The sequence below is a fragment of the Lutra lutra genome, chromosome 5 (genome assembly GCF_902655055.1).
Source record: "Lutra lutra chromosome 5, mLutLut1.2, whole genome shotgun sequence".
Lineage (NCBI taxonomy): Eukaryota > Metazoa > Chordata > Mammalia > Carnivora > Mustelidae > Lutra > Lutra lutra.
In genome coordinates, this window is record NC_062282.1 from 85371228 (window position 1) to 85384464 (window position 13237).

Here is a 13237-nt window from a genome sequence, read left to right on the forward strand (position 1 = left end):
GCTTAACGTTCATTTACTCAGTTATTTTTTTCTCTGCGAGTCTAGGAAGCAGACTATAATTATCACCATTTTACAATGAGAAAATAAGAAGCTAAGTGATTTGCCCAAGATCACATGGCTAGTAACTGAAAAAGCTTAGATTTAAAGTAAACTCTGACTTCAGAAAGTCAAGCTTCTTCCTGAAAGAGAGTTAAGGGAGAAATTTATTAGAAATTATTTGTGGTCCATAAAAGGTTGTAAATTCATTTAAGTAAGCCAAAGCATTCGAACTGTTTTTTTGTTTCAGTACGAATGAGTATCTGTCCTCCCTGAACCCTGAATCCAAAGGTTGCCTTTACCTTTGATTTTTGGCTAAGAGTCTTTCTAAGAGGTGTCCTAGGTAGAAATCTGCCTTTTCTTTTTAAAAATTATGATCCAAATAATTTGGTAATATCTAGGTAACAGACATTCACCAGCATCCATACCCATTTTATAACACTCCTGTGGGATACTAATTAGCAGTTATAGAAAAAAAAATTTTTTTTTTAAGATTTTGTTTATTTCGGAGAGCACCTGTGCAGTGGACCTGCACGTGTGTGAGTAGGGAGAGGGGAGGTGGGGGGGAGGGGGAGAAAGAGTCCCCAGGCAGACTCCCCTCAGAGCATGGAGCCTGACACAGGGCTCTGTCTCAAGACCCTGAGATCATGACCTGAGCCAAAACCAAGAGGGGATGCTTAACCGAGGGAACCATCCAGGTGCTCCAAAAAGAAAAAAATATTCTAAGAAAGAAAGAAAACAAGGATGAAATACTGGCGACGACAGGAATATATGACACCTACAAGAGGAGGTGCTGAGCGAGTTACACAGCAGTTTCTTGACTCTGAACCACCTCCCTTTCAGCTCCCTCCTCCCTCCCCTCCTTCCTCACCCCCACTCCTATCTCTGCATCAATATAATCCAGGTCATTTAGAGCTTAACCAATGAAGACATTCTTCTCTTCCCTACTAAAAACAAAGCAAATTCACTGTGGAAAAATGTGTAAGATGCTGGTAAGCAAGAGGAAGTTACATTAATCCCTCTACTTGTAGCTATTTATGGTTTCCTTCCAGACTTTTTTTCTGTGCACGCACAAACACGCATACATTCTTGTTTAAAAGTTGGATCATACCTAATTTTTGTACCCTAAATTTTCCCTTTATAATGTGATAACAGCAGACAACATACAGTGAGCAGTAATTATGGCCCAAACACTTTGCTAAGCTTTTAACATTCATCGCGCCATGAAATTCTCAAAGCAACCCCGTGAAAGAGGTTCATAATCACACAGCAAGGAACTGGTGGGGCACAAAGGTAAACCCACGTCTAAAAACATCTCTCAAGCCGTAGAACTCATGGTGGTGATGGTGATGATGATGATGAAGGAACAACGGCTGACACAGACTGAGCTCTGCCTACGCGCCAAGCACTGGTCTAAGTGTGTGTATGACATTCTTTCATGAGGCCAACACTATTGCTATTCCCACTTGAAACATGCAAACTGAGAAACGAAGCACTTTGCCCCAGGTAGAGCTAGGTATACCGCTGTGTCAGAGCCCCGACTCTTGACTCTCCCAACAGTCTGCTATGCTGGGCGACCTCTCTGTCTCTGGTTTCTAAACCTGCCTCAGCCAGAATTGCAACTTTTTCTCTCTGACTCCAGAGGCTGGGTCTTGGCGAATGATACTCTGCTTCTTTTCCCATGTCCACATATAGAACTATCATTTTTCATGATCGTATGCTACAGCATTAGAGGACTGCATCAAATTTAACCACTTCTTTATTGTTGAATGTTAGGTTGTGTCTCATTTTGAAACATAAATAAATTTGTAATGAAACTCCTGTTAGCAGAAATAGGTCCTGCAACTTGATTATCTTTGTGATAAACTCCCATTCAAAGAATTCCTGGTCAGTGGGTATGTATGTGTTAATGCATTTTCCTCCTGAAAGTTCACATTATTTCTGCTCATTTATTCTAGAAGTGTCTGTGAATATTTATTTCCCTGCATTCTCAGCAGGCTTACAATGAGTATCTTCAATCTTCCTGAAAAGATCATTTAAAAAGTTCCCTCATGATACTAATACTGAAATTCTCTGACTTCTGTAACCTGTTCATGTTCTTTGCTCATTTTCTATTAGGGTGTGAATATTTTTATCCTATCCTACTATTTCTTATTGATTGTATAAAAAAACTCTAGAGTCTTATATATTCAGATTATAGTGTATCCTATGTGTTACAAATATGATTTCCTACCTTTTAGTTTGCTGTTGTTCTTATGGCATTTTTTATATAAAGAACTATTTTTTCTAACATCATCACACCATTAATTAGTCTTTTTTATGGTTTCTACCTTTTTTATTTCTCTATTTTTTTTTTAAAGATTTATTGATTTATCTGAGAGAGAGTGTGTGTGCATGCGAGCAGGGGAGGATCAGAGGGAGAAGGAGAGAGAGTCTCAAGCAGACTCCATATAGAGCCCGGGCCAGACAAGGGGCTTGATCCCACAACCCTGAGATCATAACCTGAGCCAAAACCAAAGTCAGTCCTTCAGCCAACTGCCACCCAGGTGCCCCTATAGTTTCTACCTTCGATGCTATTCTTAGTAAGACCTACTTTTCTCCAGATTTTGGATATGGTTACCTAATGTTTTTATTACTGTTACACTTTAATTTTTTTTTCCTTATTCTGGTTACATATAATCTTGACTGAAGTTACATCATAAGGATCTGACTGAACTTTTTGTTAGACCATTAAACAATTGTCTTGCAATAACATATCAAATAATATCTTTTCCATGTTGATTTACAATATGATCATCAAAAACTAAATATCCTTATATAAAGGTCTACATTCTATTGTTTTCAAATCTTAATTATTACAGCTTTATAATATAATACATGAGACACAAATCTGTGTGTTTTATCTTTTTCAGAAGAATTATTATTCACAGATTTTTGAGGTAGAAAAAATTTAGAATTTTTTTTTGTAAATTTTATTATTTCTGTTGTGTCACATTTATGGGTTAGATTTGAGGCCCTTTCTTTCTTTCTTGACCAAGAATCTACTATCTAGGAACACCTGGGTGACTCAGTCAGTTAAGCGTCTGACTCTTGGTTTGATTTCAGGTCAGAATCTCAGGGTCAGGGGCACCTGGGTGGCTCAGTGGGTTAAGCCTCTGTCTTCGGCTCAGGTCATGGTCTCAGGGTCCTGGGATCGAGCCCCGCATCGGGCTCTCTGCTCAGCGAGGAGCCTGCTTCCCCCCCGCCTCTCTCTGCCTGCCTCTCTGCCTACTTGTGATCTCTGTCTGTCAAATAAATAAATAAAATCTTAAAAAAAAAAAAAAAGAATCTCAGGGTCATGAGATCGAGCCCCTTATCAGGCTCCGTGCTCAGCAAGGATTCTGCTTGTCCCTCTACCTACCCCTCTACCCTTCCCATCGCTCTCTCTCTAAAAATGAATAAGATCTTTTAAAAAAATCTTCTATCTAGGTATTGTAAAACCTGAAAACCAAATAATGGTAATCCAAATAGCCATAGACACATTAAAATGTGGTCAGGCTTATTGGTAATCAGGAGAATGCCTATTGAAATCACAATGAAAGCTCAATCCACACTTACTGGATTAGCAGAATTCAAAAGGTCAGTTAACACCAAGCGTGGGTAAGGAAGCTGAGCAAAGGAAACTCTGATTCACTGCTATTCACCATGTTACTTGGTACTACCCCTTGGTTAAACAGTTGGTCATTTTCCAGAACGTGTGAAGATGCACATCGTACCCCCAGCAGCTCCCCTTCCAGGAACACACTCTATAGATGTGTGGCTTCTTAGGAGCATTCATGACAGCATTGTTCCAAATTGAAAATATCCAGATGTTAGGTATTCGCCCAGCACAATGGCCTGTTTATCACTCAGAGTTTTCCGCTGAGATGCCTGTCACCTGTCATCCGGGATACTGGTAAGGGAAAGTGGAAATAAAGCCCATTTCCATCCAGTCCGGGGGGTGCTGTGGGGGGTCAGGACCATTATCTCCCAAAGCGATGGGGAGCTGTGACTTAAAGATACGATGCAGTGATGCGTGGGAGATGAATTCACTGGGGAATGAGGTTCATACAGTCGGGGTCTGTCCTGGGCATCGGATGTCAACATTCAGATTTCTCAGATTGGATGGCGACCATAGGATTTTACTTGGGACTTGAGTATCCTAGCTAGGTCAAGCCCGTGTGCAGGCCTCACATCACGCCAGTTTCCTTTGTCCAAAACTGCCCCTTACTGGGAGGCTTGGGTTTACTGTGGAAAGCTGTCCACTAGTAAAATTCCCATTCCTATGAACAAGTGCCTCTCCAGAACCCAGTTTTTGGAGCACTTTCTAGACACCAGGCACAGAGCTGAGATTTGGGCATGCATTATCTCATTTAATTTCTCACCTCTCTAAAGATCATCTTATTTTGACTTTGCTGAAGAGGATTCTCAAGTTTAGGCAGCAGACTCGTTCAAGGTCAGAATAAGTGGTAAAGGCAGGTTCTGACCCCAGATGGTGTGGCTCCAGAACTAGTAACTGTCACCATTGCTTGTTGCCTTGACTCCTTGTTGTTTATTTTAGTCAACACATTTCTGTTGAGTGACTCTAGATGCCAGGTTCAATATTAGACACTAGAAGTGTATCGGTGAGCCCACTGCCCTTGCTTTGTGCTTTATCCCTCACGAGCTAGGTATATTCTTGGAAGAGTATGAAGAAGGTTCATAGGCATCAAAGTGCGTAGAAAATGCATAACTGGGCAGTCACCGCAGAGGGTAAAATTGACTGTAGCTTTGCCTTCCCTTGGAGTCCTTTCAAATAACCGTGTTACAAAGTGTAAGTTTCTCCACCTAATGTGAAACCTATTTCTCAGAGCGCCCACTCCCTCCTTCACTCTCCCTCGCCACCAAGAGCAGGCTATAAATGCTACTCTTGGGTCTTCCAAAAGACTGTGAGATGGAGAGCGATCCAATATGCCTTGCACCAAATTCTCAGTGTTGTTTGCAGCAGGAATCCAAATATCAGTCCTTTAGCACAAACCTTTCGACTCAAGGCAACAGAGAACATCTTCCCAGACTTCCTGCTCTTAGGGTCAGCTGAACATTGGAGGCCTTTGGGATCCAATTTTTAATAGTTACGGGATATATATAAGAACAAGAAAATCGGCCATTTTTGCGTGCTGGGAGCAATCTAGCAAGGGATGTTAAGCATCCATAACAGTGTTTACTCCTTTTACTTACCCTGGTGCTGTGTCTTAGGACGAGCACATTGGGAGCAGAGATCTGTTAACGTCGCACGTTGTAAAACTGACCTAACTTTTCTGTATCGTCAGCACCTGAGATGTTCGACTCCAGAAGAGAAGCCGGCTATTCCTTTGCTGTGGACTGGTGGTCCCTGGGAGTGACGGCGTATGAGCTCCTGAGAGGCCGGGTATGCTAGAATTGCGTTGCTCTTTGGTTTTCCAGCAAGTTTCATTTTTAGAATGAAAGAATGGATTTTTTTTTTCTCTCTAAAATCGAGCAGTTTGTTTGCAAGGTGAAAACACTATGTCACGTGATTCTTGGGATTACGGCTCATATTCACTCTCCCATATGTGGATCTGAGCCTGTGAGTTAACATTAACTACAGATAAAATTAAATGAATGAGTATTATAAACTCCCAGAGAGGGAAGATCAGTGCACCTCACTAAATACCTTGTGGAAATATATTTGTTTGTTTAAAGAAAACCAATTTGCAGTCACAATACAGGACTCTAACATCCACCTAGTTCCCCAAGATGAGCGTCAACTATTAATACAACACAATTCGTGCCCTGTCTTGTTGGATCCCCCTCTGTCATCTGGCTCCTGGGTTCTGAGTTCAGGGGCAAATTAGAGTACTTCCCTTTTAAAGAACATATTTCTTAAGCAAAAATGCCTAGTAAGAATTTTACCCAGAAAATCTCCCCCCGCATATTATTTTATCTCTGTGATAGTTCTCTGTGATAGACTGTATTAACATTATCAGATTAACTTTTTCTTTCAATTTTTGGGGTGGGGGAGGTAAAGAAAAGGTACTAACAGATTATTGAATTTAAATCCATTTTGCAAAGTATTGCCCTTTTGAGTTTTTCAGGGTTTATCAATTTTTACCTAATCTCTTTAATATTAGTTTTTTCAGATCTTATTTATTTATTTATTTGACAGAGAGAGAGATCACAAGTAGGCAGAGAGGCAGGCGGTGGCGGGGGGGGGGGGGAAGCGGGCTCCCTGCTGAGCAGAGAGGCCAATGTGGGGCTTGATCCCAGGACCCTGAGATCATGACCTAAATTGAAGGCAGAGTGTTACCCCATGGAGACACCCAGGTGCCCCTCTCTTTTATATTTATTAGATTATAAATTCATTAAGGTGAAGCATGTACCTCATAGTTTAGTATTACCCCCAGTATTTAACTCTAAATAGATACATAACAAGTGTGTACTGAATGAATGGGGGAACAAGGCACTACATCAACTCTGCAGCGTTCTAGCAAAGAATCACCAAGTAGGCTGTAGGTTAATTAGGTTTCAAAATCTAGCTAATCACATTTAATTACAACTATCAACACAACTAAACCACAGAGGACAGGCGCTGAACAATGATCTCCTCCACATTTACAAATTCTCATTTATAGAAAAATATACGCCTCAAAGACAAATATGCTTGACATCTCTGTGTTTTCTGAACTTCACTGCAATCTTGATGAATGGGTCCCTTAGCTATTAATCTGCTTTGTCTGCCATTGTAAGGGCAAGGTCCGTCCTTTCTAGCTTTGGGTTATCCTTAAGTGTCAGCTTCTGCTAGGTACACACATAGCTTTGCACTAATTGTATGTCCTTAGCTGCAAATCGTTCACTCTTGTACTCTTGAAATAAGACCACAATCACAACACCTCATTTTCTCCCATCTAATGCTTTACTTTTTCCACCCTATTCATTCTTTATATTCTTGCTCTTATTTTATATGCTGCGTTAAGAATTGTTTGATATATCCTGTCACTGCACGCTGTAATTTCTTTATGGCATGCATTCTGTTGATTTAGGGGTGTGTGTGTGTGTGTGTGTGTGTGTGTGTGTGTGTAGAGCCTACATAAATATTTATGGTTTCTGAAAGTAGATTATAGGCTCCCCCAGTATGGAAATCATGTCTCTCTCGTTCTTGTATCCCCAGTGCCCAACAGAGGTGCTGGGACATCATGGGCATTCAATAAATATTTGGCAAGTGAATAAATATGCAATTCTGGTAGTTGATGAATTAACATGGATTTTCAATTTGAGAACTAGAAAGATATGTTATTGTCTAAGACAAAGGCCACTTGGCTATTTTTAATAAGTTGACAGATCATGAGGATTCTTTTAAAATATTAAGTTCAGTCACCTGGGCTTCTAAAGTAAATGGAAAAAAAGTATGCTTAAACCAGTTGTCTGTGGCATTTATCAGTTAACTTATTCATTTATCAAAGCATTTATTCATTTATCAAAGCATTTTATGTTTTGAGGGAGAAACAGTAAGTTTAGAACCAGCAATGAAATGAAGGAAATTAGAAGAAAGAAAAAAAAAATGTCTGTATCTAACCGTGGAAAATGAAGCATGCCAAACTTCTCTTAATGGTATAAATGTGGAGTGAATCCTGTGTAGTGAGCCACAGTGGCTTTGGCTAGTAAACACTCCATAAGCAGTGATCGTGGTGGTAAGGTATGGAGTACTTCCTTTCTGAGACTGAGTTACACAGGTCAGCTCCGCCATATTGTTACTGAGACAATTAGCTACAGTCCTTTATTCAGTCTCGTGGGAAGAAAATATGCGGCAGATAGATAAGTTTAGACCTCGTGAAAAAAAAATAAATAAATAAAGTTTGGCGGTCTCCTTTTTAGGGAATCTACTCCAAGCATTTGGTGGTTCCCTGACTAACTTGATGTCGACATATCATGTGTAGAAGTAAGCCTTTCTTCACATGGCCTTTATTTTTTTTTTAAAGATTTTATTTAGTTATTTGACAGACAGAGATCACAAGTAGGCAGAGAGAGAGAGAAAGGGAAGCAGGCACCCTGCTGAGCAGAGAGCCCGACGTGGGGCTCGATCCCAGGACCCTGAGACCACGACCTGAGCCGAAGGCAGAGGCTTAACCCCTGAGCCACCCAGGCGCCCCCACATGGCCTTTATTGATGACTCGTCTTGCTCTTCACTGTTCACATTTATAGCTGCCCTTTCTATCCTGTGTTCAAGAATCATGCACATCTTTTTCCTGCATTGTGTGTAATATGTTCCAGCTGCCCTGTGAATTTTACATGTACTATGCCATTTAGTTTTTCCAACAACCTCACGTGGCGGTTTATTTTACAGATAAAGGACAGATGAAGGAACAAACTCCAACTGAGTGCCTCAATTTGACACTAAAATCCTTTTTTGCCTTTGAAACTCAAGATCTTAACCACATTACCTTTCTTCTCCCCCAAGCTTTTCTTGAAATTCCGTTAGCTAACAGTGTAATATGAATTTCAGGTATAGAATTCAGTGATTCATCATTTACATGTAACAACCAGGGCTCATCGTGACAAGTGTCCTCCTTAATGCCCATCCCCCATTTAGCCCGTCCCCCTGCCCACCTCTCCTTTGGTAACAATCACTGTGTTCTCTATAGTTGGGAATCTGTTTTTGAGTTTGCCTCTTCCACCCATAGCCCCACGTTCATTTGTTTTGCTTCTGAAATTCCACATGAATGAAATCATGTAGTATTTATCTTTCTCTGACTTATTTCGCTTAGCATAATACTCTCTAGCTCCATTCACATCTTTGCAAATGGGAAGATTTCATTCCTTTTTGATGGCTGAGTAATATTCATATATATACATATATATATATATATGAAGTGATTATATATATATATGAAGTAAGTTACACATATACATATATATAGTATCAGTTCTTCTATATCCATTCATCAATCAGTGGACATTTGGTCAGTTTCCATAGTTTGGCTATTGTTCATAATGCTGCTATAAACATCATGGAGCATGTATCCGTTTGAATTAGTATTTTTGTATCCTTTGGGTAAATACCCAGTAATGCAACTGCAGCATTGTAGGGTGATTCTATTTTTAGTTTTTAGGGGACTTCCACACTATTTCCCAGAATGGCTGCACCAGTTTGCCTTCCCACCAACAGAGTAAGAGGGTTCCCTTTCTCCACATCCTCGCCAACACCTGTTGTTTCCTGTCATATTAATTTTAGTCATTCTGACAGGTGTGAGGTGGTATCTCATTGTGGTTTTGATTTGTATTTCCCTGATGATGAGTGATGATGAGCACATTTGTATGTGTCTACTAGTCATCTATAATTACATTACCTTTTAATGCTAATTTACAACAGGAAGAATATTAAACTCTTCCATCTCTCCCAATTTATTCCATCAATCCGCAGTCATTTATTAAGTATCTTGAAAAGGCCAGGCACTTGATGAATGTACATAGCCATATTAACTGTCCCACTGTTGGTTAATCTAATACGGAAATTGTGTTCATTCAACAAACATGCAATGAGCACCTACTAGTTGCTAGGTCCAATGGACACATATATGAGTAGGGGATGATCTCTGGCCATAAGTAGCTCACAGTTCACACAAAAGATAAAATCTCATAAGTCTATTTTATGAAACAGAGAAATTAATATAGGTAAAGGCTGCTCTCTAGTGGGCAGCTGTGAAAAATATAACAAAACCACTGTTTTCTTTACACCAAAGTTAAAACTATAAAAGAACGTGGTTCTCTCAGAGGTAAAAATACCCTCATCATAAAATTCTCCACCCCACTCCACAGAACTAGCGACTCATAACATTTTGGACTGGAGTTAAACTTTTCTGGGTAATATTCTATCCTGAACTTATTACTGATTCAAAAAGCACAAACAGGTGTAGAGTAAAACTCTGGATCTCTTTCTAATCAACATTTAAGTAGCAGTTTTTTTCAAAGTTCCATTTACTGAACACTTTTCCCATGTTTTATGTAAATACTTACGTAAGCTGCCTTACAGAACAGCCCCAAATTGGTATCTCAGAGGTGGATTTAGTGTACAGAACTGTTTCATTTGGCCCAGTGGACTTACCAAAGTTTTTTAAAAATTCTGAGATTTCACAGGAAACTAGAGATTTCTGGGGTCTTTTTTTTTTTTTTTAATAAAAGATCTGACAACAGTAGACCACATTTGCACATGAAAACAACAATCAGCTGGAAGGGACCAGAAAATGATACGGAGATTTGAAAATTTAAGTCGGGAACATGGGCAAAACAAAATTTTTTCTTTACCCTATAAAAATGAAGACTCTTCCTTCTTCTCTCCCCCAAGAGACCATACCATATTCGCTCCAGTACCTCCAGCAAGGAAATCGCACACATGTTTGAGACAGCTATCGTGACTTATCCCTCTGCCTGGTCACAGGAAATGGTGTCACTACTCAAGAAGGTAAGAAGGAGGACTGCATGACAAAAGGAAGTGGTAAAAAGAAGCATGCCTTCTGGTTTGAGGTGAGAAGTTAGTTTATAATACTGGAGGCAGCCATGATGATACACATTTCTAGAGTGGACTTTGCACCTAACAGCTTGCAAACACATGGCTTCATTCGGGCAACGCACATGTCCTCTTGTTGAGCCATGTCTAACTCAGTGTGTCCAAAATGGAGTTCCTGATCGCTCTCTATTTCCTGGACTTGCTATGATGTTCCCTTTCTCAGTGATTGGCCCCCTCCATCCTTCCAGCTATGGAAGCCAGAAACCAAAAGTCACTCATCATCCCCATATCCAATTCTCAGCCAAGTTCTATAACCTGATTTTGTAAATATCTCTTGACTCTGTCACTTCTCTTTATCTCTACTGCCATCTCCTCAGTCCTACTGCCTTATAAGGTCTTACCTGAAAACTGGTTTGTTCTGGACACTTTCACACGCTTCATTTGGTTCTCCCCTCTGCCTGATACTGATCTGTTCAAAACAAAATTCATTGTCTTAGTGTTCTCAGAATAAAGACCAAAATAATCTATATGGTATAAAGGTTCTAACTACCATCCAAGCCTTATTTTGGACTTTTGTTCCCCTTTTGACTACACATAGATTTCTTTTTTTCTCTTCTCCTTTTCTTCTACCTCCTCACCATCATTTATCAACCTCTTACCACATGCTCATGCTCTGCCTGAAATAGTGCCTCCATCCCCAGCTCTTCCAGCTCCCTCCTTTAGGTCAGCACTACTCAATGAGATTCAGTGACTGGTTCAAATCCATGAATTGTTCCCTACAGGTCCATGAGAAGTATAGAAATTGAGAGAAGCATTTAGAAACTGTTATAGCAATGGGATATTGCTGATGTTTCTAAGTACATGGTCAGTGGCCTCATCTCACTGAACAGGGTATTAACTCAAATCACAAGTTGTATGTGCTGCGGCCCTGCATATTAGCCATGCACAATAAGACCACATACTGATCTCACTGGGTAGGAAATTAAATGGAAAAAATTGGCCCTCCTGCATAGTTTGAGAAACACAGCTCTAGATCTCAGCTGAACTATCACTTTCTCAGGAAGCTTTCTTCTGTCGTAAGCTCACATAGAACCGGGTTTCCTTCTTACCATTTTTTAAAATTTGAATTTATACATTATATGTGTGTGATTCTTGGGTTAATGATTACTGTCGTCTAAGCCTTATGAGAGGGGACCACATCAGGCTGCTTCACCTGAGGCAGCTAGCCCAGAGCCTGACAGGTGGTAAATCTGGTATTTGAATAAATGAGGTCCATAGTGTCCATCAGATTTTCAGGGTGCCCATGTTCATGGAAATGGCAACTGTAGGAGCAGCTAAGTAGTATGCATTGAATGATTATGTGGAGGAAAGAATAAGGAACCTCACAAGATGCACTTGGCTTTCTTTGAAGAGGGAAAATCGCACAGGTTGTGGCTGGCTAAGGACAAGAGCTTTGAGGGCCTACAGTTCACACCTGTGCCTCCTGCGTTTTGGGTCAAGCTCCCTGTGTTGGAATAGGGATATTGAAAATGTCAAAGATGAAGAAGAGAGGGGTGATTTTCCAAAAGCAAACTGTCCTCAGTTCCAAGAAAGCCCTCCTCACCCCAAAATCACACCCCGATGATCCACGGTTGTAGTCTCCAGGGGCGTTCTCAAGCAGAACTGACATTTCCCACTTGAGCCACAGGACTGATGTGATACTGACTGTGGAGCAGTTCCAGGGGGAGAATCTTTAATCACAATTCGCAAAACCCCAAACTCTAATGGTAACCTTGGTTACATCTTATACAATATATTTTGATTAATTGTACAAACAGCTGTAACTTTTAGTAGGAAATTAATTTCATTTGTAAAAACACACAAGCATTCACTACCTAATAAGGGGAGACCTTCTCTTAGGCACTTTATATACATGGCCTCATTTATTCCTAGCTACAACCACATAAAATGGGCTATTATCCCCTTTTTATAAAGAGTAAACAAAGGTTTAGGGGACAAGCTTGCCCACAGTTAATAAAGTAGGGGAATCAGGAATCAAAGGTATGTTTAACTCAACAGGACCATCTATTTTCACTCACCACACTGCAAAAACCTATTTACAGCTCATTCTATGCATGCATTATCCCATTATTTATGTAGGTATTATCTTTATTACTTGATAGGATTAGGGAAGGGAAACACTACCTTGTTTCCTTCAAACCTACACTTGAAAACTTTTAGAGGGAGTTGTTATGTACGATTGTTTTGCCCCATGTTGACCTTCATTATAATCTTGGTGTTTGTATTCTATTTACAGCTACTTGAGCCTAATCCAGATCAGCGATTTTCTCACTTGTCTGACGTTCAGAACTTTCCGTATATGAATGACATGAACTGGGATGCGGTTCTGCAGAAGAGGCTCATTCCAGGTTTTATTCCTAACGTGAGTCAATCCTAACAAATCCATAACAACCCTCATTCAGTTACACATACGGTCTCATTAGATAACCCCACCCGTGTTTGTTGCAACAGCCCGATTCCTGTCTCACAGATGAGACAATGGAGGCACACACAGGGGAAATGGGCCACCGTAGGTCATGTGGCTAGCAAGTGGCCAAGTGGGATTCTCATCCAGGTCCATCGGCGTCTGGAGTTCTAGGTCCTAATCCCTTTTTGTGGTATGCTTCTATCGGAAGGAAGCCCTAA

General features: G+C 40.3%; 1 protein-coding gene across 1 annotated transcript in view; it reads left to right on the top strand.

Annotated features, from left to right (window-relative positions):
• Positions 1-13237, top strand: part of STK32A (serine/threonine kinase 32A) — a 140204-nt gene that overhangs the window by 111692 nt on the left and 15275 nt on the right. The window contains exons 8-10 of the mRNA XM_047731547.1: positions 5364-5461; positions 10391-10507; positions 12849-12974. Of these exons, the coding sequence (XP_047587503.1) occupies positions 5364-5461; positions 10391-10507; positions 12849-12974 (341 nt within the window). The remainder of the gene's footprint in view (positions 1-5363; positions 5462-10390; positions 10508-12848; positions 12975-13237) is intronic.